General features: G+C 36.7%; 1 protein-coding gene across 1 annotated transcript in view; it reads right to left on the minus strand.

Annotated features, from left to right (window-relative positions):
- PIEZO2 (piezo type mechanosensitive ion channel component 2) overlaps positions 1 to 25015 on the minus strand; it is a 281253-nt gene that overhangs the window by 166710 nt on the left and 89528 nt on the right. The window contains exon 3 of the mRNA XM_056483345.1: positions 15102 to 15227. Coding sequence (XP_056339320.1) covers positions 15102 to 15227 — 126 coding nt within the window. The remainder of the gene's footprint in view (positions 1 to 15101; positions 15228 to 25015) is intronic.

Raw genomic sequence — 25015 nt, forward strand, 5'->3', positions numbered from 1 at the left:
TTGTACCACAAACAGTAACATAAACAAAAAAAACCCTCTATAAACATGAGATCACTTTGGCAGTGATCCTAACTCAGAAAAGAGAGCATGACAGTGAAAGTTTTAGATAAATGCAGTCACTCTGTGACATGCAGAAGACAGAGAGGGAAGCAGAGCAAGTGAGAAATATTTATTCCATTTTCCATAATCTGGTAGGTTTGTATTTTATTTTAAATGCCAAAATCCTATTGATAAATCCTAGGAGACCTAGCATAATGTCATATAAGCCACATATTTAACCTTTCTTTATTCTCAGAACTATATCTTACACCTTTTCTCAAGTGAGAACAGAAAGCAAGGTTTGTGATTGCTTTTGGTAAATGCTCCTTGCACACCATGGACAGACATCCAGCTAAGCTTTGCATCCCACTCTACAGAACAGCCCAACAATGCACCTTCTACCTGCTCATGTAAAAGAGAACTGCTGTTACATACAGAAAAGATTTAGAGAGGGGGAAAAAAAGAAAAAATTTAATGCATTTAGGAAACACGGAGCTACCCTGTAAGTTCTCTCTTACTAACCCAGCACTAGTGGTACATCATTGCAGAGTGTTGCTGTAGCACCAACAATGATGTATACAGCATCACTTCTATGACTTCCCAGACACGTCAATCCCTGCTAATGAAACGTTTATTTAAAATTAAATATTCTTTACTTAAATTAGCATCCTAGTAAAGTATAAATATATAATGGTGTTTACAATATATGTATTACTGTACAACAAAATTTAATTCTTGCAAAAAAGAATGAAATAAGTGAATTTTACATTGCTGGCACTTAGTATTTCCAAAATAGAAAATCCCTGATATTTCAACCAAGTTTTTAGAAATCCCTGAAATCAAGACCTGCCACTACCTAAAATGTAAAATCTGCTTTTCTCTGAGAAATTACATAGCAAAACACAGAAGCTGATTTTTGCCTTCTGACTTAACACATGAGCCACCAATAAAATACAATATTTATTGTCATTTCCTGTAGCTGCTGTTATAGAACCTTTCATTCTTTACTATAGCTAAAAAAAAAATAAATTAAAAAAAAAAAGACAGGAACTGTGAACTAGGAAGGGAAATCTGATATCATTTTTTATGTTATCCAGAAAGACATAGAATAGATATGGAAACCCATCTTTGACTTTTTCCAGATGTTCATGGAACTCTATCAGCATTCCAGCCTTTGTTTTATGTGGATATGGATTCTGTGAACTTCCTTGCTCAGGATTTTCCTTTTTATCATATATATGAGAGAATTCTGACAATGTGTCAGTGGGGATATGAAAAGTGGTAAAAACAATCTCAAAATGCATGTGTCACAAGTGTTGTGTAATCTAACTTGTGGAAAGGCTATTGAGAGAACAGGATTGTAATGAGAATAGGTGTTATTTCACTCTCCAGGCAATGTAGTTTCATGAGCTGGAATTTCTTTTGGTTAGACACCTTAATAAAATTATGATATGATGAGAGTACAGCAGCAGAAGAGGGGTCCAGTCCAGCATGGCTGTAGAACTGCTACACTGGGCAGAACCATGGCTCACATCTACCTGCCAGCAAGACAAACCTGTTCTCTGCCAATCCCCACAAGTTTTCATTTAAAAGCTGCATAAAATTTTCAATGGCACTTACAAGTACTTCAGGAAACTGAAGATTTTATTTAGTTCACTGCAGTAGCTAAAAATTATTTATTCCCTTCCACAAAAATCTTGCTGAGGCAACAGCTGCATGAGTAGCAGACTCAGGGACTTCAGAAAAGTAAGCCCACTATGGACTCTGAACATCCATGTCCATCTGCAGACCTTCCTTCTGCTGTCATGTATCCATTCCTCCTGTGCATCTGACCAAGAAGTGCAAGTTCAACAAATCACTCTTGCTCACCATCTCCACTCTGCAGAAAACAGTTATTTACTGTGTGACCAATTCATGCACTGTGGATAACAATGGTTTTTTTTTTCCCCTTTTTTCTGTTAGATATCCAAGTACTTCATCCCCTGTAATCATGTCTGTTCTGTGCATGCTTTTGGAAGCCCCCTACTTGGAGTCAAAGACGTTGAGCTTCTATGCTATTGACCACTAGAACACATTTTCCTCCCTCATTGGTACTTACAGCATTCTAAACCTTGGGCAATTTCATGGAATTTTATTATTGAAAAAATGGTGCTGAAATATCCTCTTCCCCCACTTAGCAAGGTTGTCTAATTGGGTAATTCAATCAGCCTTACTCCTGAAATTGCATAGGTTGTTGTGCAGTACTAAAACTTAATAATCACAAAAAGTTCCTGCTGTAATGAAGGAGGCCCCTCAAGATGAAAATGTGCATGTGTGTTTATATAATCAGAGAGAAACTGAGCACAATCTGATAGCACTGTAAAAAGCATCTCTTGTCCCCTTCACACAGCACTGATTGTTAGTGTTTCTGCCAGTCTTGTACTTTAGTCTTAGCCAAACATAAAAAATCAGATAGTCAGGAATAAGGATAAGTATGTAAATATTCATCTCTGAAATAATGAGAACTGGGAGACCAATAACTCTTACAAAACTGGAATTGTTGCCAACACAACAGCATCAGCTCCAATTATTTTTTATTCTTGCCATGTTTGTCAGGGATATCACAGAATCACAGATTCATAGAATCAATAAGGTAGAAAAGACCTCTAAGATTACCAAGTCCAACCATCAGCACTACCAGCATGTTCATCACTAAACCACACCTCAAGTGCCATATCCACATGCTTTTTTTAACTCTTCCAGGGGTGGTGTTTATAGGACTTTCACCACTATGTCTTTGCAATTCCATAAGTTTCACACTGCAGCTGTGTTTAATTACCACTAGACCACCACACCCTCCAGGTGTATGTAAGATTTTTTAGGATTTAAATCCAGTTTGGCACCTAAATTAAGGACTGTATTTTTAAGAGTGATGGTAATTTGCTAGACTCTACAGTGGAGCCTATTCTGGGTGTAATTTGAGTCTTTCAACATGTCTACAGTGGAGCTAAGAACACGAGCTCTCTCATGAAACATTACATTATTCGCAGACAAATTTGTGGGGTCTAGAAAAAGCAGGAATTTCCTGGAACCTGCTATGTAGCCAACTGTGGCATCACCAACAAACCACATGGACACAATCCCATGAAGAGGTCAAATTCTGCTGGCTCTAAAGGATGAGTTAAAAATCATCCTTTTGATTTCAACATTCGAAATTCGTGTGCCAAAAAGAATTTGTGTGCCACCATGAAAAACAATTTGCTATTTATTTTTTGACCATAGTGACAGTAGGTAAAGTGATATATGAACAAAAGAACATAATATACTATCTGTTCTTATCACTATGTCCTCTGTGCTGGGGCTGGATATCTTCTTTTAAAATGAAGGACTGAATATTAAATATACAGTTATGCAGGTATTAATGACTAATTAATGTACTCTGAACTACATAACTCTTGATTTTCTTCAGGAACTACTTCCATTCACTATTCTACACCTCAAAAAGCTTGGTAAAGCTTTTGACAGGCATGGTCTGGAGTGCATGGTTTTAAGTGTTTTACACTACTTCAGTGTGAAAACTGTGTTTAACTTGTTTTTAGTTTTAAAATCTGCATTTGATGCTATCTGATGACAGCTGAAAATCAAGTTCATTCCCTTAATCATTTTGAAAGATACTGTGTTCTACTCTCCCTATTTCTAGACACATAAAATAGATTACAGTTTTTTCATTAAATATTTTTCATTTACTACACCTTTCACTGATGCTATTGAAAATCTTTCTGGTTTTAGTCTAGATGATGAATGTAACATCTCTGAAATCCAGTTTCTTGACTGCTTTAAACAAACCCCTAAAGAAATGTGGAATGATAAAATTCAGCAGTAAACACAGCACATATGGCATAGATGTATATGCCCCAGACCTAGATATCAAGAAAAATGCAAGAGTTGAAATGAAACAAAAGGGGGATGATTATGATTTTGGAAATCAAGTCTACCCTGCAAAATTCACAGTTCTCATCCTTCCAGAGATGTAAAGAATACTTTTTCACCCTTTATGAGTGTTACAGAATTGCTCTTAGTTATTTTCCTCTTTGTTAAGAGTAAGCATTGACAGATGTGCTGCACATTGTTTATGCAAAAGGTGTAAGGTACAGCAATTCCTGGCAGCCTGTGTGGTTACTGATTTAGACTTGTGTATCTGGCAGAACTTGGAGAGAATTTTAAGACAGACTTTCTATTTGGAAGAAAACTCAAAGCATGCAAGTTCCGATTGTATTTGACCCATGTTTAGGACTATGTTCTAACACACTGATGCAGGAGAGCCCACCAAAGCATTTCAAGCCCAGCCCCATCAAGAAAACATTTTTTCCTGATGGCTCCAAGCCCTATTTATGTGAGCAACACTTTTTCCTTTGTTTTACAAGGAGATTTGTTTTACATCACAGCTTCCATGAAGGTCTCAGTAAACTCAGCCCCTTCAATTAGAGGTTAACCTCAGCTCATGACCTCATTTTGGTCCAAAGCAGCCCCTAGCCCACACTGTCCATTGAAGCCCACCCACAGGGTGCTGCACTGCCAGGGCTGGCCCATCAGAGCTGCCACCCCCAGTCACAACATCTCACCTGTCCCTGCAGCTGAGATGCCCAGCTGGTGGTCCAGCCGTGGCAGAGTGGCTGCAGTGAGCAGCTGTCATCATCTCAACTCAGATTTGCTGTTTGCTTTCCAGCTGCTGACGTAAATCCCAAGAGGTGCAGAAGGATCAAGCCTAAGGGCTCTGACCCAGGGACCAACCCCTCTCAAACTTGCAATGTGGGTACAAGCACATGCAGAGGTTTACAGCATCACACTAACGAATCAGGTTTTCTAAAAATACTCAACACGATTACGTGATGAAGAGCAATCCTTAACGATGTAATCAGCCAAACAGCAGAGACAGATCCCCAGAAATAAAGTGAAATATTTATTCTCAGTGGAAAGTATTTGTCTAAACAGTGTCCAACACACAAATATATAGTTTCCTACTCCAGAATAGTAATACTACAGTAGGACTCTCCAGTAAAATATTTATTTTAAAATGATTTGAATGACCAACAAGGGAACATTTCAACATGGTCCCTACACCAGCCCAGAGATGCTGGTTGCTAAAGCACCATAGTGCTGTCCTTACATACCTCATTCAGCTACAGCCAAACACTGCCAATGAGCCATGATAACCTGGGGTCAGAGTAAGGGTAGTAAGGGTTGACCCTGTAGACAAGATTTTTCACTGTAATCATCTGAGCAGCCAGTTTCTGATTTGGCTGGTCTTCAAGAACTTTTCGCAATATGGAAAACGGGTTTTGTAGTAACTTGGAACTTAAAAGCAGCTGGCAATGTTCACTGATAAGCTTTTCACACAAAGTTTAAACATACAACCAGGGGACAAGCAAGCAAGTGGCTACTTACAAAAATGTAGAAGCCTAATCTGCACATTTGGTTTTTAATTTACTAACAGCACTAACCCAGAGTATAAATCAACAAACAGTTACTCTCTTCTGCTTTTATTTCCTTCACACATACATTCTCTGCTCTCATCTATTCAAGCTTTATTGAGTGCCTTCTCCTTCACAGCTGGCCTTGATTTCTTCCTTGTGTTTGCTACTTCTGCTTCTTCCTTTAAGAGGATAGAGGGAGACAGAAAACAGCTGCTCTATCTCTCCTCCAAACAGCTCTAAAATAAGCTAACTGTGATGGTCACACTTCTACTACCCTGCTGTCATCCTAGCTTCAACTGGGACACTAAAGAGAACTGTCCTAGTTTGCATCATAGTATCAGTGGATACACTGGGTGCCTCCCTTGAGTGCACCTTGAGAACACCTTCCAAATCCACCAGCTTCAGAAAGAAGCTGTACAGCCCCATGGGCCACCCAGCAGTTTCCCAGGTCTTCTCTCCAATGCATTTCTGACTGTCAAAAGAGTGGCAGTGAGAAGAATCATCTCCTATGTCAGGTACTCTTGAATGGTCAAACACAAGCGAGTGTGCCAACATCATTGCAGCAGAATCACATACATTATACAAACGAGTTATGTCTCCATGCCTCAAAGTGACTCCCTAGAATATTGCTCAGTTTTTACATGTCAGCCTGTGAGTCCAGAAATAAAGACTCCATAAGTACAATGAACACCATTGATGAATGAACTTTCCAAACTGCTAAGTATTAATACCCAGCAGGAAATCAATCAGGACTTATCATACATACCTAGCAATTACAAAAGCTTCTGTTTCCCCAGTCATAAATGTCCAGGCTACATAAAGCTGCATGGAAAGTGTTGAAGAAATGTTGACATCCAATGTGCACTGAATTAAAGGAAAATTAACTTTCATATACAGAATAAGATATTGTAAGTTTCTGTTGAGACAAAAAAGGCATGCTAACACTTTTGACTAATTAAAAGTTTCTCATAGGATGTGTTCCACATGTTAAACATTCTTGATTCTTGGAATCATTGAAGTGACAATCAGAAATGGTCATTGGTAATACTATACAACCACACGCTTTTCTAGGACCCAATATAATAACCATATTTGTGCCATCACATCTGGATCTCACTGCAGTTTTTACAGCTAAGCATTCTTTTAAGTCTCAAGCTCTTCATGACTCCGTGGAGAAGTTCTTTCCTATTATTCTTATATTTCTTGATTGAAACAATGCACATCACCTATGCAAGTAACAGTACATGATGAAACCAGAGTGTTATAGGAAATATTATTTCCTCAAAGTCAAGTCTCCTGCCTTTCTGTCATTTCCTAGGTTTTCAGATATATTTGCCATGTGAAAGAGCATAACAGGAGCTTCAGCTCTTACTTCAATCCTTGCATGCACCACTCTTACCAATCTCTGCAGAGATCCTGAGATTTTCTGTCTCTCAGTGGAGATCTGGCAAATGGCCATTCACTGCTTTGTAGCTCATTATTCTGCAGATATAGTGGTTGATAAGAGGGAAGCTCTGAAGAAATCCTATTCTCCTTGTTCTATAAACTGTGGTACCTCCATAAACCCCCTGCCACCCAGCTGACTCCTGCTGCAGGTTGTGGGGTACAAACAACAGAAGAGGAAGAGCTTCTTCTTAGAGAATTTACAAAAGCAGGGTTTTTTTTTTTCAATTCACATGGCACTGGGCAGATGTCACCAAGAGATAGCTTTAACTGCTTTGGATAAGGACAATATCCATACACTGACTTTCAAAAAAGAAGTTTCCACAGTTAGCTTTGATTTCATAAAATTCTATTAACTTGCAATATGGAAATGTTTTCAGCTTCTCATGTGCTCAGGCTTTAGCATCCTGCTAGTAATATAAGCAACAAAGCTTCACACAGTTTGCTGAGACATAACACAAAGTCAAACCACAAGAGGTAACCAACTGTCCTAGTTTTGCTGAGATAGAGTTAATTTTCTTCCTAGTAGCTGGTACATTGCTGTGTTTTGGGTTTATTATGAGAATAATGTTGATAACACACTGATGTTTTGGTTGTTGCTAAGTAATGCTTACCCTAAATCAAGGACCTTTCAGTGTCTCATGCTCTGCCAGTGAAGCAGGTCCACAAGAAGCTGGGAGGGAGCACAGCCAGGACAGCTGATCCAAACTGGCCAAAGGAATATTCCATACCACAGACTGTCATGCCTAAATATATATATATATGTATGTATACACACACACATATACTGGGGAGTTGGCTGGAAGGGACTGTTGGCTGCTTGGGGACAGGCTGAGCATTGGGTGATAAGCAATTCTATTTTGTGTGTGTCACTTGTGTGTCTTGAGTTTTATTTTTCTCTTTTTTTTCTTTTTTTTTTTAACCCAGTAAAAGTAGTAGTTTACTTTCTTTAAAGTATTAAACTATTCTCACCTCAACCCATGAGCTTTGAGCTTTTCCTTACCTTTTTTTTCCTGATTCTCCTTCCCATCCCACTGGGAGGTAGGGGGAGCAAGCAGTGGTGTGGTACTTATTTCCCATCTGGGGTTAAATCAGAACACTCATTTTTAACAAAACCTGAACAAAAAGACCTTCCAGGTAACTGGCTGTCTGTACTGATTAAACAATTAATAATGACTGTAGTTCAGAACTCCAAAAATATGCAGGCATCTAAATTCCAATAAAAATAGACTTTAATATTATTGATATATTAATTTGAATTATCAGTCTTATTGGACAGCATGAAAAACCTATATAATCTCTTCTATTAAAATATTGGTTTAAAATTTGTTTTTCCCACTGAGGCACCACTCACCACTCTGGAACTCATCTAGCTAAAAGCCTGGAATAAATTTGTACTACATTGGCTTTCATAGACATCACAGGCCCAGAAAATGCCAAGTTTAAAATATATATCCTCTCAAGGAAAGGTTACTCTGATTCTTCTGCAGTGCTACAGTTGCTTTTCATCCTATAAAATTTTGCTATACTTGATATTTCACAGTTCTTGAAACAAGGACATTTCTGAACTTTCTTCTCTTGCTGCTTGTAGAGAAACCACACAAGTACAATCTGATGACTTCTGTGACAGCAGAATGAACTGTTTCTTAGATGTTTAAAGGCATTATTTTTTTGCTCATATTTTGGCCAAGATTATAACCTTTGAGATAACACACAAAAATACGATTAAAATGTAGATGCTTTGCAAGACAAGGCCCACTCTTATTGGAAAAACGTTAAAATATAGATTTCACTAAGCAAAAAAGGATGATGCACATACAATTCAGATGACTGAAGATCTCAAATTTGCAATTAAACCAGTTGTTTGGAAAGCACCTTAAGCATTTGCCTGGTTGAGTTATGGATGCTTTTGTTAGGGAAGGATGAGCTGGTTTTTCTGGTGCGGTGTGCAAGTACTTGAGCACTCTTGAATGAAGGTACTGTCAGCTTTTATTTTGGTAAGCAAAACCATTGGAGAAGACATTTCAGTATAAAAATGCCTACTTTTTTATGACTTCTGCTCAGAAGCTTCTTACAATATGCTCACTAGTTTTCTTAATGTCATTAAGATTAATTTCATTTCATACAAAGCAATATTTTTGAAATTAAAACTGTCAAAATTATAAAGCCAACTAGTAGTCAGAAAATGATCAGAATTTTTTTCATAAAATAGTATTTTAAATTTCCAATATTTTCAAAATATGTGTTTTGAAGGCAGTCTCCCAAGAAATGATGTGTCAAAACAGCCAGCAAGGGCCATGAGATAACTCAGACTCGAGGATTTTGGCCAGTAAGCCATGGTATTTGAAAGACTGGCATGTATCTGCAACCTACCTTTGAAACAGAAATATGAAACTCTGTATGAAATCTTTTAAATTTTTTGTCTCTTTATAAACAAAAGCAGCATCTTTATTTCCAGTGAGTTAATTACTCAAACAATAAAAAACAACCTTTACCAAAGTAGTACTTTACAATATCATCACAACCTTAAAAGTATATTCAGGAGGGTATAAAAGACATGAAATCTCATCATGTATATAGGAAAGAGTAAATATTCAATCCTATGAAAGGTCAGCTTCAGTCCTGAGCCTGAGCTTTCAATAAATGGTGAGACATAATTTATTTGTACTGGGCATTGCTGCTTCCTAATATAACAAAATACCTCAGGGACATGCTGGTAGTAATGCAAACACAGGATGGACTTTTAAGCCAAGAAATAATTTCAAAATTTATCTAAAGCAGAAAGTTATTATGATTCCACAATGGTGGCATGCATTTGTTTGACATTCACCATGGCATAACAGGGACAGAGAATTATCTGATTTTAGTTCCCATGATCTAACAGAGAAGCTATCTAGGCAACTTGGTGCTTTAAATCTATTCTCCCTTTTTCTACATACAACCATTTTGTAAATAAAGCACTTCAAGTAGGCACAATAAACAGAGATCTATAGAAATAATGTAGAAGGATTTCAAGGTATCTGTTTAAATTCCATCAGTTCATTTATGTGATGTATAAGAAAAATATCCAGAAATACCTTAAATGCTCTTTTTGGTATTACAAACATTGACTACAAACAATTAGTGAGTAGTTGAAGTATTCTAAGTTGCATTTCTCATGAACAAAAATATTGTTCCAGAGAATAAGCATTTCAATAGATTCATTCACAGAAGTCAAGACCAAGAGATGATACAGGAGCACAAAATAAGAAATGGATGTACATTACTACAACTACAGGAAAAAAAACCCCAGACTTATTTTAAAGGCTGACTAAGCACAAGAAGTTACACTTACAGTATGTATATTTACAGAGTATTATGATGAGGAATAATTGCACTAATTTATTGGAAGTAAAGTTTAAAATTAACATTGTGGAAAACATTCCTGCTAATGGTATTGCCATTTTTAAAGATGTTTAAAACTAGTCCTAGGAAAGAACCATACTGTGCATACTGGAGAATGCAACTATCACCCTGTGATCTAATCTCCAATTGCCTGCCTAACGGATTCTATACTCAAAAAATGTTACCTAATCTAATAACCAGAATTTTATTCCATCACAAATACAAATTTAATAATAAAATTCTATTACAGCAGGAATGCTGCTATATTTCAAAATCATACTGTCTATTATATGGATATATCAATGAAACAAGACTAATTATATAGCTCTTAATAGCTTAAGATTAGCCCAGCTCACCCTTTCTGAACTAATTCTTTTCCTTTCTGTGTCTGGGAGATACTCAACGTTAGTTCCACACACTAAACTTGTGGCTAACCAGAAATCTTTCATTAAGCTAAATAAAGACAATTAACAGCAAAACTTTATTACTGCTAGGCAATAGTCACAAGCCTCTTAAGAAACAAGAACCTTCTGTTGGCCAAACGCTTTTAAAAACCTCTATCAACCAACCAACGTAATTAAGAGAATGCTGAAAGAGATGGCTAAAAGAGGAAGGGGATGACAAAGATAATAAACCAAAGAAGTTAAACATTCTGGGAATTATCCTAAACAGATTTTGAATTACATAAGTCTAGGGAAATAGCAGAATATTTTGAAATGGATCTGAAATTCTGCATGCATGGTTTGTGTTTGCAAATGGATCACATAAAAATGCTTCTAGATCTAGAAGATAAAAGGATGGTTGTTCTTCACATATTATAACTGTATAAGGTTTAAGAGGTGATAGTCTTTATCACACCTCTAATTTAAACATTTTTCAAATGTTTCTTTCACCAAAATGTAAATATTACCAGAGGTTTTAATATAGCAGTATGAAAAGAAAAACTAAAACCAGAAAATGATCTTTTGATTCAGAAAATTGGTATTTGAAAATATTGAGACAAACTAACCTACAGAATCTGCAGACAATGTTATCCTGTCCTCTCACCTATTTCTGAAATTGCCAGTAGGCAGATTAACTACACAAAGGCTTCTGCAAGGCATCTTGTTCCAGACAGCACCACCCACTTTGACTATTGTTGGTAGAAAATGTACTAATGGTGCCTTCAACTCCTGCATCAAGATCAGTGATAAATACATTGAAAACAGGACTGGCCCTAGAACTGAGCCCTGAGGGACCTGTGGCCCCATTCACACCTCAACCCTTCAAGCCCTGCCCTTCAGCCAGTTAATCAACCAAGTACATCTTGAACCTACTCAACAATTTTTCCAGGAGGACAGTATCAAAACCTTACTAAAATCCAGGAAAAATACATCCACCTTCCTTTCATCCACTGGGCAGGTGACTTTACTATAGAAGGATATTAAATTAGGTAAGCAGGAGTTTCCCTTTGTGAACCTGTGTTGACTGTGCCTGATGACTGCATTGTCCTTTAAATGCCTTTAAGTAGAACCTAATATAATCTTTCATATATTTTTTTCAGGTAATCTTTAACATACTTTTTTCGGAAACTGAGGTTAGAATAACAGGTCTGTAGATTCCTGGATCTTCCTTCATGACCTTTTTGTAAATTGGAATAACTGCTTGGCTTCCAGTCAGAGAAGACCTCCCTCCCCAGGCTCCCATGACCTTTGGAAGATAATTAAGAGAGGACCTACCATAACAACCATTAGCTCCTTTTATGGTTTAATTTACTTAAACTTGGGGACATACTACAATTCCAGCAAAATCAAAACAAATATTAAATTTACAGGAAAATCCAAAACTTAATATATCCAAAACCCCTTAAAGGTGTTACTTCTCTTGCCCTGCAAGAAAAGCCACTACCAAACAAGGAGATAGAACAGTCTAGATAAATAAAACTTTGGGGAAAAAAACTGGGCAAACATCAACTTCTATTTATACTGTAAGAATACTTACCTACATAAACATGAGATTTAAAAAAAAAAAAGTCTGTTTTGAAGAAAAAGATTTGTGGGTTTCAGTGAATCACAAATAAAAAGTGTGAGTCTATTGCAAAAAGTCCCATAAAGTAACTCATAAATAGGGAGTATGACTTGCAGACACTTGGGTAATTGTTATATTTCAGAATATGCTATTAAATTCTCAGCTAAAATTGTGCCTAGCTTTGGACATTGAGCTCCAAGAAATACCTGAAAAACTTGGAGAAAACATAAGTAGACCAACAGCAATAAGAATAATCTCCTTTCTAGAAAACATGATGCATGAAGAAAGTTTGAAGGGGCTGAGGTTGTGTAAATAGAAGAGAATGAGAGAAGAGTACATACAACAAATATGACTGCAGCCTTCAAACACAAAATGAGTAACCATAAAGCCTAATGGAAAGTTTTTCTTTATTTCCACACCAGGCTGAAGGATGAAGAAGGATATTTTGACTAATGGAAGAAAAATTTCACAATGATAAGCATCAGAAAAGACTGTAGCTGTAAAAAATGTTTTATTAATAGTGGATCTTGGTCTGTATAGAGAAACAGAACACATCAATCTTCCAGTCTACACTTCTGAACTTCTTATTGAGCAAAAAGAGTTGGATAAACATTAACAGCAAGTCTAAAATGCAGAGATCATAACACTATGCAGACATCATGGGCAAAGTGCTGTCATTTCTCCAGCTATGGCTTAGCTCACATCTGCAGTCACTTTTGTACAGCACTCTTCATATGGCAGGGGAGCAGGAAACCTGTGGGGCTGTGCCACTAAACTGTCACAAGCAGAAATAATACCAAGGTGCTTTCTGGAGTAGGAATTCTGTCTTCTCCTCACTCACACAGTAACATCCAAGTTCTGGTATCATTAAATGGCAATAATCGACCTTACCCCCTGACCTAGCAAATGCTTTGGGGTTTTCTAGCCCCTACATTCACTACAGTCTTTAACTTCTTCTTCAGCACCTTGGGGATCCAGCATTGCCAGAATCAGATTGCCCTTTTTAATGGCTTTACCTGGATCTCACTGGCTATAACCATACCAGTAAACAAAATGGTGCCAGTTCACTCAGTATTCAGGCACTGTAATTCAACAACTGAATATTTCATGTTGCTAAAACAGTTTTAAAACTCTTGGAACAATTTTGGTCAACCAACTTCTCTCCCCCAGACAACTTGGGCACAGTTTGGGTGTTCCTTTGGGACAAGTAACAATCCCAAAAAGTGACTTCAAACCACCCTTTGCACTCAAAAGGCAAAAAGCTTAATGGTGAGTGTGTGGGAATGTCATGTCAAGTGGTCTTGTGGTGTCAGAGAGCAATCTGATAACATTAAATGAGCTCCTGCAGCTGTACCCACTGCCCTGTGAGGCCCCAGGTAAGGAGTTCATTGTAATAGCAGCTGAAAGAGGAGCTGCTACACTCAGCTGTGAATAAACAATAAAAAATGCTACATTTCATCTTGAAGAGTAAAATCTCCCTCTATTTCATCTCTATAGGATGAAATAATTATTTTAATTCCCACTGCAGACCCCAGTTTCCACCATGAAAGGAGGAAAAAGCCAGTGGTTGCAACTCTGTCTTAGAACTCTCCACTCATACAAATGGTGTCTAGATGATGCAATTACTCCAATCTAAGTAAAAATTACATCTTTATAGTCATAAGAACATTAAACACATATGGAAAACAATTAATCCAGCTCACTCAGTGAAAGATACTCATTTTTGAAAAAAAAAGAGAAAGGATATTTTTAGACTCTGAAGGCCTGTTTTGAACCAACAGAGCCCAAGATATTCCAGGGGAAACTGGTATTTCATGAACACAATTATGCCTTTTACTTTAGGACATCATTTGACCTAAAGGTGAAATGGTAATGCTCACTTCAAATTTCCTTAGGATTTTGTTATTTAAACCAAATTCTTTATATCACATAAGGTTTCTTGTGTTGAATTGTAGGACAACTGTTTACTCAAGTGGCAGCAGCATACCTTGTGATAAATTAAATGGACATTTATCAAAGGTAAGCTGACAGGTTTAAATGTTAAATGTAAGCACAGTAAGACAAGTACAAATAGTTTCTACCTGGAGGTTAAATATCTAAATCACTGGATAGATATTTTAATTAACTTCTGCACAATAAAGCATGTTTGCTTTCTGAATTATTGAACAACATTTCCTGAGAGAGGAAGATATGCCATGCAATGTATTTTAAGTAGAGCTTACACATAAATGAAAAATTGAAAATACTTCCTCCCATACAACACAGGCAAGAAAGAGACAAATACTTTGTAGGAATATAAGTTTTGGAATCAATATTAAAATGACAAATTAAAGAGTTATGCCAGAGAGGACCATAATACATGGATAGAGGGAGGTATGTAACTTTGTTTCATTTTACTCTTAATTCACTGAATTATGACCTAATGACATAAATGAGTAGTTTCCTCAGGTCCTGAGGTGATTTTGAGAAAGCCTAAAAGATGAAGTCATAACCATAGTCACTGGTAAACTCAAAGAAAATGCATTTGTGGTGGGAAAAATAGTTATATATATATATATATATATGTTACATATACATTTATTTTGTTTCTTAAGCCCTTCTAGTCTTCCTGCCTTACTAACAGTAATTTCTAAGGTAAAAAGCTGGATAACAAGAGCAAGATGCAAACCCACAGGAACACAAAGCTAAGTGCCTTCTTATCAACCCTTCACCTTTCAAACCACTGAAGCATTTGGACATTTAAAATGCTAATAAAAACTAAAATGTTTTACTCACAGTTAAAACCAGGTTCAATAGTTTTTGCAGCTTCAAGACTGTTTATTGTAATCTGAAAGATGATGTGCAGCAGCAGAAATGATAGACTGGTGAAACACAGAGATTTCAATAATCGTCCTGTATGCCCTAAAAGACAAAATACATACATATAATAGGTGAATTTCTGAACATTGCTTAAAGCTTTTAGTATAAAACCATAAAAATATCCTGACCAAGAATATTTCTGCCAGTCAGTTCCACATGAATCATGATTGTCCCCTATGGTCAATATTAGAGCAAAAATCACACTTTAATTATAGTTTCTTTGAGTACTCTTTAATCACAAACCACAACAACTGCTATTGCCAATTTTTCCTTCTTTTTTTAACTAAAGAAAAAAGTTTTTTAAGTCTCCAGAGAGCAATTTTACATCAATAATAATAACATTACAATGCTTACCAACACATTACCTGGTACTCAGAGAAAACATGAATGGTACTTCTACTTTTGAGAAAATAAAAGCCTGTTAATCTTATTACTCTTTACAAAATTATTACATAGCAGGGGGCATAACAAGACACAAACCTCAGTTTGGCTCAGGAGTATAGACATACTTTCAATGAATGCTTTGCTTTGTGCTAACTGCCCTCTTTCTCTTCCTTGCAAATTTTAAACAAAATTTTCAGTATACACTGAAGAACCCCAAGCCAGACACATTTGATCATAGTCCCACTGTGATTTACTGGATGTCTATTCAAAAGCCAATAGAAAATGTTTGATGAAGACTTAGAAATGCCTTATAAACCCTTTAGGAAACACTTGGCTTAATCACAGGCAGCCAAACTTGCAAGGCATGAATAAATAAAGTGAACCATCAGTATTTCAGGAAATATGCATCTTCAAGACAAAATTGAATTGCTGATAAAAGACAACATTAAATATCACCCTACCTGACCTATCTGCAGTAACAGTTCTACTTCCAAAATATTTGATACCTCTATTTTATACCACCAGCTTCATCCATTTGAGGGTCATTTTATAATTTGCAGATTAAAAACGGCACTGCTGAAATGCTTATCCAAGGCTGTAAATAAAGGCAAGGCTGTGGAGGGCAGAACTAGCAGAATATACCTGTAAAATGCTCACTCTACACACAGCCTCTTTTGTTCATGCTTGTTCTGCAAGTGTCTGTTATGAGCAACTACTAGAAAGAAGATGATGGTTCACATTCTGTATCTAGCCAATAAACCAGATTTTAATTTTAGACTTTTTATAGTTCAAGCTTGTCATCAATGGTCTCAATAGTAGTTTTTATAAAGCAAAGAATGAGATAAGCATGATGCAACAATTTTAAAAAGTAATAGACCATCTCCCTCCACCAGACTCCAAATTTTTGTCAAAACACTATCCTGAGTGCAGATTTTGAATACCAAATATCTGTAATAAATTTCCCTTTTCTTTTTGTAAATATAATAAATAATTTTTTAAAAATAATTAAAATTGCAAGAATGAGCCCATGTATGAATTTTCTGCAATCTGAAAAGGAAGATACATTCACTAGATACATGGTTTGCATGATGTATTCACTGGTCACCAGAGTTCGCACTGAAAGGAGACAACCTGTGTAGCAGAGCATTACATAAAAAAGACTGGATATTAAAATTTTTGGGCTACTTTTTGTTCTTCTTCTTCTGCAGAAGCTGGCCTGGTGTCCTGTCTTAGGACAACTTCTAAGCACTATAACAGCAGAAATAATAAAAGAGGTAATATTTTCAAAAGCTTTAGAAGAACAAACATATGATATTAAACAAACATACTATTAAATAATTTGTTCAATGTGATGCCATATGCAAAGTAATCCAAAGACTGCTGTATTTTACATTTTTTTTTCCAGGCTTCAATATTTGATGCTTTGCTTCTTCATAACCAAAGCCCATGCTCATGGTATTATGAGCACCACGCTCTCAGAATACAACTAAATATAAGTGAAAAAAACCCCTATCTCAAAGCAGGAGAAGGACAGTTTGACAATATAAATTTTGTGGACTTTAAAAGTGTGTCCTAATATACAGATTTCACAGTCAGTCTGGTTATTTATGAAGCTCTAACTCACAAACTCTTCTCAGTGCTTGGGAGTTAATAGATATCAAACAATGCATTTTTCATGTGGAAGTGGATTTAAAATTTTTTGATAGAATGGTCTGAGTCAGCATCCAAATGAGAAAAAGAAAAAAAAAATAACCAATACAATTAGTCAATGCACATTCAATTCCCAGACTGTTAGGTCTATCTTTCAGTATCACTCCAAAATATAGACTTCACTTCTTACAAGTTTGAAAACAAACATCTTTGAATTTATATTGAACAAACCCTTTCTTTAAAAAACCTTTTTTCAGCTGTCATCCTTTTAAAAATTGTAGAAAATCTGAAAATACATTTCTTCAAATGCTGAAATGTTGAAAAAAGATCTCCTGCACAAAGGTAGGAAAATATTTAAAGGACTATTAACACTCAGGATTACAAATAGTGTCTCAGTGTACTGGTAAACATGACAGGATAAACACACAGCTGGAAGGCAACTAAGTATGTTCAAAGCAGATTACAGCTTTCCTCTCTTCATGGCCATCAGTGGGACAGGGCCACCATCAGATTCTACTGAGTAGGAGCTCTTTGCTTGCACCACATTCATCTGTGTCAGCAGAAACTAGAAACTAAAAGTACTTGGAGAAAAGTAAGAAATATTATGACCTGGATTTCAAAAGTTTGGAGCTACATCAACAACTTGGGAGACATGGGAGTGCTAAAATAAGTGAATTACTGAATATGTAATTTATGTCAAAGAAGAAGAAGTGACAGATTTGGAAAAGGGATGAGTTTCAATTCATAGTGGGGTTTGGGTAAACCCACTTAACTATGTTTTTACTTACATTTTTTTCTTTCTACTGGAAACATGGTTCTAAATGGCACAAAGGAAAAATTAACCATATACATACAGAACTGAGATGGTGAAAAAAGAAACAACTAAAATAAAACAGAGCTTCTTACAATGAGGAAGAAAGATTTTTTTTTCTTGTTTTTTTTTTTTTTTTTTTTTATTCTAATTCACTTGCAATGTTACAATATCTTTGCTAAAACACACCTCAACTTCTCAGTTTGCCCTAATGTAAAAATCCTTGGGGACATGAATGGAAGCTGAACATCCCAGAGAAGGAGATATATATCGTTCAGAAAGCTTTGTGGAAAGAACAGATGTGCAAGAGAACATTGCCCCAGTTGATACCAAAATTCACAATATCAATTCCTTCACTTCTATCCTAGATGTGTAGACTTCTGTATGTCCATCAAAACTTATACAAGAAAAATCTCATGGCAAAACACCTTGGTTTGGAGCTTGAGCACTGGGTTCTGACTTCACTCCACCAACAAGTTCTGAAAACTGTGGAGGATAGAAAGGAGAGAGAACATTTGTCTCAGAACTGGGCAGAAGGATTGAGAAAAGTGGGCTTGCTTTCAAGTGTCACTGCAGGTGTCATTTCTAAAGGTACCCAGTGGGACCAGAACCTGGCATGTAGCTCCAGAAATGTACCCCAGTACATCTCAGAAACACATGGGGAGGTTGCTCCAGTCTCTTTATCCCTCCAGAAACTCCTGGCAAAGGGCTTTCTCCCCTCTGCTCAATCCTGCAGGAAGCCAGACAGGATGTGAAGGCTTCATTACCCTCTTTCTCTTCAGCCCAGATGCAACATTAAACTGGACTCAAGAGGGCCAAAAGCTTTTCACACGTGGAAGAGGAATCAATTTCTTATTTTTCAAAGGTAACCCAGCCAAGAGCTGGATTAGTAATGGTATGTCCCCCCCAGCCACAGGCATGTAACCTCAGTGCAACTATTTGAATGTGCTCTAATTGCACTGCTGCCTCCAACACACACATGCACCTCTTGACACCATGATTGTACACAAAGTTGGAGCATGCTACCTACACTGTTTTCAACAACAATGAAAAATTCTTCTACATTCATGTCTACACAGGTAGTCCTCTTCCCTAAAAAGAGGAAGAGATGTCAGAAACTTTTTGTACGCCTGGAACTTCCTCAGAGCTTCTACCACAAGGATGTGCTAATGGGACACAGAGTAACTGAATGGCCAATTGCCTATAAGTCCTGCTTAAAAATCACATAGAGTAGCTCTTAAATGGCCACGAGCCTTAGGCAATTACAAAGGATATGATATGATTGATACGACACAATATGATATATGATTGATAAGATATGACATCACATCATATGGCAGTTGCCTGCAAGGTGCATTTTCATTCTGATCACACTGCTTTTTTTTTTTTCACCCTCATTCTGATCTATTTGTGGGGCATGACAAAGAATTGGTTGAATCTCTAAGAAAGTGAATAATACTGCTAACAATTTATCTTGATTTTTTAAATAAATAGTACTATGCATCTCTATGCAAAGCTGGTAAGTTTAAAGGGTCAGTATCCATTTGAATGTTGTAATGTTATCAGAAAAGGGAGAATACAGAAGGAAAATATTCCTTCATCACAATGTAATTCCATCATCACAATCGTATATATGCTGCATGGCTTCACCTAAACAGCAGATTTAAGATTTTGAGTTTTTATTACTTTGCACTGGTATTTTTAAAATGTAACCTTAGTGTTGCATTTTCTGAAGTTTGTTCATTTGGGGATATTTCTAACATCTCTTTAGCCATATATTGTACTCCAAACTGTTATAACACTCTCAATTCTTCTTGAATAGCTGTATTTGGGAATTTTTTAACACAACATTTTCTATTCAGATCACAGTAGATGAAATACCAAAGCAAAAGTAATTTTTCATATAATAATCTCTGATAGCACACAGTGAGTGATAAATACGAATGTTCATTTATCTCCTGAACTAGTGACACTTCACCTGATGAAGATGCTCTATTACAGCCATTCAGGATTTTTTTTTTTCATAAACCTCTTCATCAGTAAGTGGCAAACATAAAACTAAAGAGCTCAAACTTCTGCAGCACACACAGACTCAGTTCCAAAGAATTTGCTCCAGCCAGAAACTGAAAATCTTAGCTTCTTGACTTTCCATCAGGAAACCTAGCATCACCTCAGAGCCCAGCTGGAACCAGGGTCCAGAGACTTAAATCTCCTGCTCCATGGTTCCAAATAGGAATCTGTCAACATTGTCTGAACTGTAGATTGGAGCAGGTGGGGGTGGGAAATAAAGAAAATATTTAATTCACCATACATGTCTTTTGGGAAAATCTGGAAGTTTTGGAGTCATATGATCTGCAAGAAAAAAAATTCAAAACATCAAAATTTCCCATATAAAATAAATCCCACCCTTGGCCAGCTCTGGTTTAAGTGCCTCAAGATACCACCACTACCTTATTGACATAAATGCAAGAAAAGAGTTCTGATTTGAAGTTGGTTTCTGCCAAAGGTTCAGAGGTGATAAAAATACAGTTGGTTCCAGATAATCATGAGGAAAATGTCATCACTGAGCTCAGCATGAACATCAGCCACTTTGTCCAGAAGCGTCAAACATACCTTTACACATTTAAATTTACACACCAAGGAAAGTTTACAAGAATGAAACAAGCAGTGAGATATCCATCCTCTATTTGACAGGAAAACTTTGTATTTCAGTATGGACAGTCAGCAACACCAAAGAATGTGAGCAAGTTCCCTTTCCTGAATTCACTGCTACTATTGCACACTAATTGACACTTAACACAGCAGGACACCCCTGATGACCATGGAAGATGAGAAAAGGGTTCAGTTATGAGTCCTAAACTCAGTTGAGACTCCCAGATGACTACAGGGTTACATTTGCAAAGCACAAAGCAATTTAGCCCTGTCCTAGAAAGCTTTTAAACACATGGACATTTCTGAGCTGCATAAGAGGTTCATAAAATAAGGCTGTGACTGCTTCACTCTTAGGGTATCAATACCCAGCCTTAAAGCACACAGCTTGCAAGCCAAATCCTTTTAGATGCCTCTAATGACTAATTTTTTCTAGTTCTCCTTACAGGTAGGCAAAATCTCATTGCATTAAACTCCTCATGCACTTTTGGATGTGAAGACAGACAATGCCAGTTTCCAGGTTCTGTAAGAATGATGCTAAATGTTTGCCAGTGGCAGTTACAGCTATTATTAAACAATGTTTCCCAGATGTAAAATATCCATCATATTTCCACATGCACAATGCAGCTGTGCTTAGAGGTTTGGCCTCTTGAGTGCTGAAACAATGGGATAAAGCCATCAACAATGGATAGAGGATGGCAATTGGAATGACTATTCTAAGAAAAAAATTGATAATGGTGTGCCTTGTACACTGTGCAATTATATATTGTGCAATGTCAAGTCATTGATCCACCAAGTAAAGTATCTGCATATCAGCTCCTGTTCACTAAGTCTTACATGAACACCTTAAGTAGACTCAAAAAAGATAATGTTTAAATCATTCTGAAGCTTCCAGGAATTATTTTAATGGTTGAAAAAGTGCTACTGAAAGTGCTGCCATCCTTCCACTGCACAGTTAGCAGTACATCTATATTTAGCTTAATAGAAAATGCATTAATATTTCCCTTCCCCCACAAATAGCATCTTATATTTCAACATCATCTTCTACCCAGAGGATGTCAGCTTACCAAAGCTTTAAAAGTGGGCAGACATCAACACTGAAAAAACACAAACATACTTGGTTTACTCACTGGGTTTCCATCAGCAAGACAAAAATAGCGAGCAACTAAATAATGCCATTGTCTATTCTGTAACTATCCAGCCCAAACCTCAAAATGTGCACTCACAAACAACAGCTCAAGACTTCATGCAATTATTTTAGCTGTTTAAATGTGTGTGTTCAAGCAGCCACACTGAAATCCAGACCATAGAATTAAAAGTTCTAGATTCAGCCAAAGCTTTGCAATGGTTGAAAAGTTTTGTTCATGCTTTCCTGAGTATCCCATGTGCAGCCAAATGTCACAATCTACAACTGTGACCAACAGAAAAATTTTCTAATAAATTTACAAAAAAGCCACAAAAAAATTTCAAACAGCTCTATATAGTATCATGTATTAATTTCCATTTCAAATTGGAATATTGCATACATGATAGAGCCACATGAATTTGCAACAGCTTATTACAAGATATGAAATTACTTGAAAATTTTACATTAATTTTTAAAGCAAAATAAGATACATTTTTCCAGGCTGTGTATTTGCACACAAAATGCAGCTTCAGTTGCACTATTCATACACTCACCTGTTTCCTCACATTTATCTTTCTGCTTCTCTCTCTTCTAAAAATACTACAGAGTTCTAAGAAGGAAAAAAAGTGATTCTTGAGATAGACACTTTGCAGGAGTGCCAACCAGACTTGGGTAAACACAGTCAAAAATGCTATGTGTAATTATAAAAAATAATATTTAGAAATGAAAACATAAAAGTGCTGCACAGCATAATAAATGTCTCCTTACTCTAACTTCTTGCAGAATTTCCTGTTTTTCCTAGAAGTTTTCATGCCCAGAATACTACTAGAACTGAGCAGTATCCTCTGCAACAACAGACAATAACCATCATTCAAGCTACTCATAATCTCTGAGTTGCAAGTTTACACAGGCAATTTACCCATTTCATTAACAAAATATTTTGTCAGACAAGACTCAGAACTTGACCATTCATTTTTTTTCCAGATGATACTCATAAGCTTTCAAAGCAAATAACAGCTACTTGATGTCTGATTCATAATTTGACAGGTGGCTGTACCAAACTAAATACAGGAATAAACATGATCTCAGATATTACTGAATACGAACTGAGAAATTTTAAGTCAGAGCTGCTTTTTCACAAGAGGATTTGAGGCTTTTCATGCAGAGTTCCAGTTCCTTCCCTTGAGGAACTAGCTTCTCCATGTTCACCACTACCAGATAATATTTATTTTTTATTAAAATTAATTCAGTCATTATTGTCAGTTAGAAGCAGTGCTTGCAACTTAGTTTTGTCATTCCTCTATCACTGTCATAAAGAGTGGGTAATTATCCAGTAGGAAGTTCCTTCAACAACAGAGTCCAAAGAACTACCAAGTAATAGGAGATGGCAGCAGGGCATGTGCTCCAGAGGTGAACCACATTTTCAATAAAGCCCTGTACTTACTAGGAGGAGAACAATTTTCTCTCTTGAACACCTACCCACATATGTTCATAAGCAGTAAACAAATGTGATGCAGGGCAGAGTGAGAGAGGAAGGCTAGAAAACTATGTAAATAGGGCTGATACAACCATGGCAAACCAAACCTATGCCATGATGTTTTTGCATGAGAGTGGACACTGTGGTATGAATTTCTACCTTTGGCAGAACTTCTCCCAGGAGCTCTAGAGGCTGCTTCAGCTCAGAAAGAAGTCTTGCAAAGAGTTTAACATCAGTATCTCTAGCATGACCCAGTTGAAGAGCCCCTGAATAGGAAATGTATTGACATTTCAACGTCAACTTTACATTTCAAAAACCTGTAGCCTTCTTGTCAATATAGAGCTGAAGTAACCTATGCAAGGGCATAGCATCATTCCCTCCCTTTAGCACAGATGCTTCAGGCAAGCAGAAAGATGGAAAAGTAAATTACTTGTATAAGAGATTTGGCTCCAAAATTTTCCTGGTGTTTGAAAACATTCTGCAATGCCTGTATGCCCCCTGGGCCATGACACTTTGTTCTCTCTGAAAAAAATACTTTCAAAAATTACTTTCAAAATGCCCGTTCCAGTGGCATATGTGATGGAACCCTGTTTTCCTGAAGGTGACTGAACACTGGCCTTCCCATTTGAATGAATTCCTTCTTTTGCTTTGCTTGTGCTTTACTTTGAAACTATCTCAACCCACAAGTTTCCTCACTTTTACTCTTCTTTCTCCCCCATGCCACTGTGGGGAAGTGAGTGAGTGGCTGGGTGGGGCTTATCTGCTGGGTTAAACTATGAGAGACATCTATAAATATACATATACACACATTAATATGTAATCTAGACAACAAGGAACTTTACTGTGTTTACAGAAATACTAGATTTCTTCATGAGAAGAAATCACAGCATTGCTCAATATTTCACAAAAGGCTTATACCAAGGAAGAGTGAGGCTCAGTGAAACACTGAACTCCCAAGTGACACCACTAGTATTTTCTTTCAAAAGGTATGCAAAAGCCATTCACTGGAACATCCTGCAAAACCAGGCAGAGAACAACAACTAGATCTGTATTATCACTGTTGTATCAATTCCATGTATGCAAACACAACAGTTCTCCTCCCTTAATATTTCTGTGTGTAAAAACAGCAGTAACGTTGTCTGTTGGGTTCTAGGTAGATCAGACAAAGGAATTTTCAGAAATAATCCACTACTTTCAACTCGAAAATTAGTTGAAATCTTACAAGACTACAGCTCAGGGCCATAAATGAACCATCATATTTCCATATGAAAGTAACATATAGTTATAGTTTTTGGACAATGACTGCAGAGGGAATCAAGCAGTCCATTTTTACCCTACTACTCTGTTTCTCATAATGGAAAAAGTGGCCAACATTACAGTAAGTCGAGCCCATGCTTGCAAGCTGACTTTCAGATAAATGTATAGTTGGGTAATGAATGAACAGTGGTGCTCTTCCCTCTTAGGATGGTTGGTACCATGGGCCAGGTATTTGGTGGCAACTGTCCAGACACTTACAGGATTAAAGATAGAATCCATACCAGGCAATGACACTGTGTAATCTTAAGTTGCTTCTGTAAACAAAATGAATGGTTGATACTAAGGGAGGATAGGTAAGTTAAAGAGTTGCACATTAATTACATAAAGACATAACTTGGACGAAGAAATTTATTGACTTTTTATTATATGGATTTAGCAAATTCTAGAATAAGAGGGAAAACATCTACCTCAAAATT

Source organism: Oenanthe melanoleuca, chromosome 2, assembly GCF_029582105.1.
Source record: "Oenanthe melanoleuca isolate GR-GAL-2019-014 chromosome 2, OMel1.0, whole genome shotgun sequence".
In the NCBI taxonomy this organism is placed as follows: Eukaryota; Metazoa; Chordata; class Aves; order Passeriformes; family Muscicapidae; genus Oenanthe; species Oenanthe melanoleuca.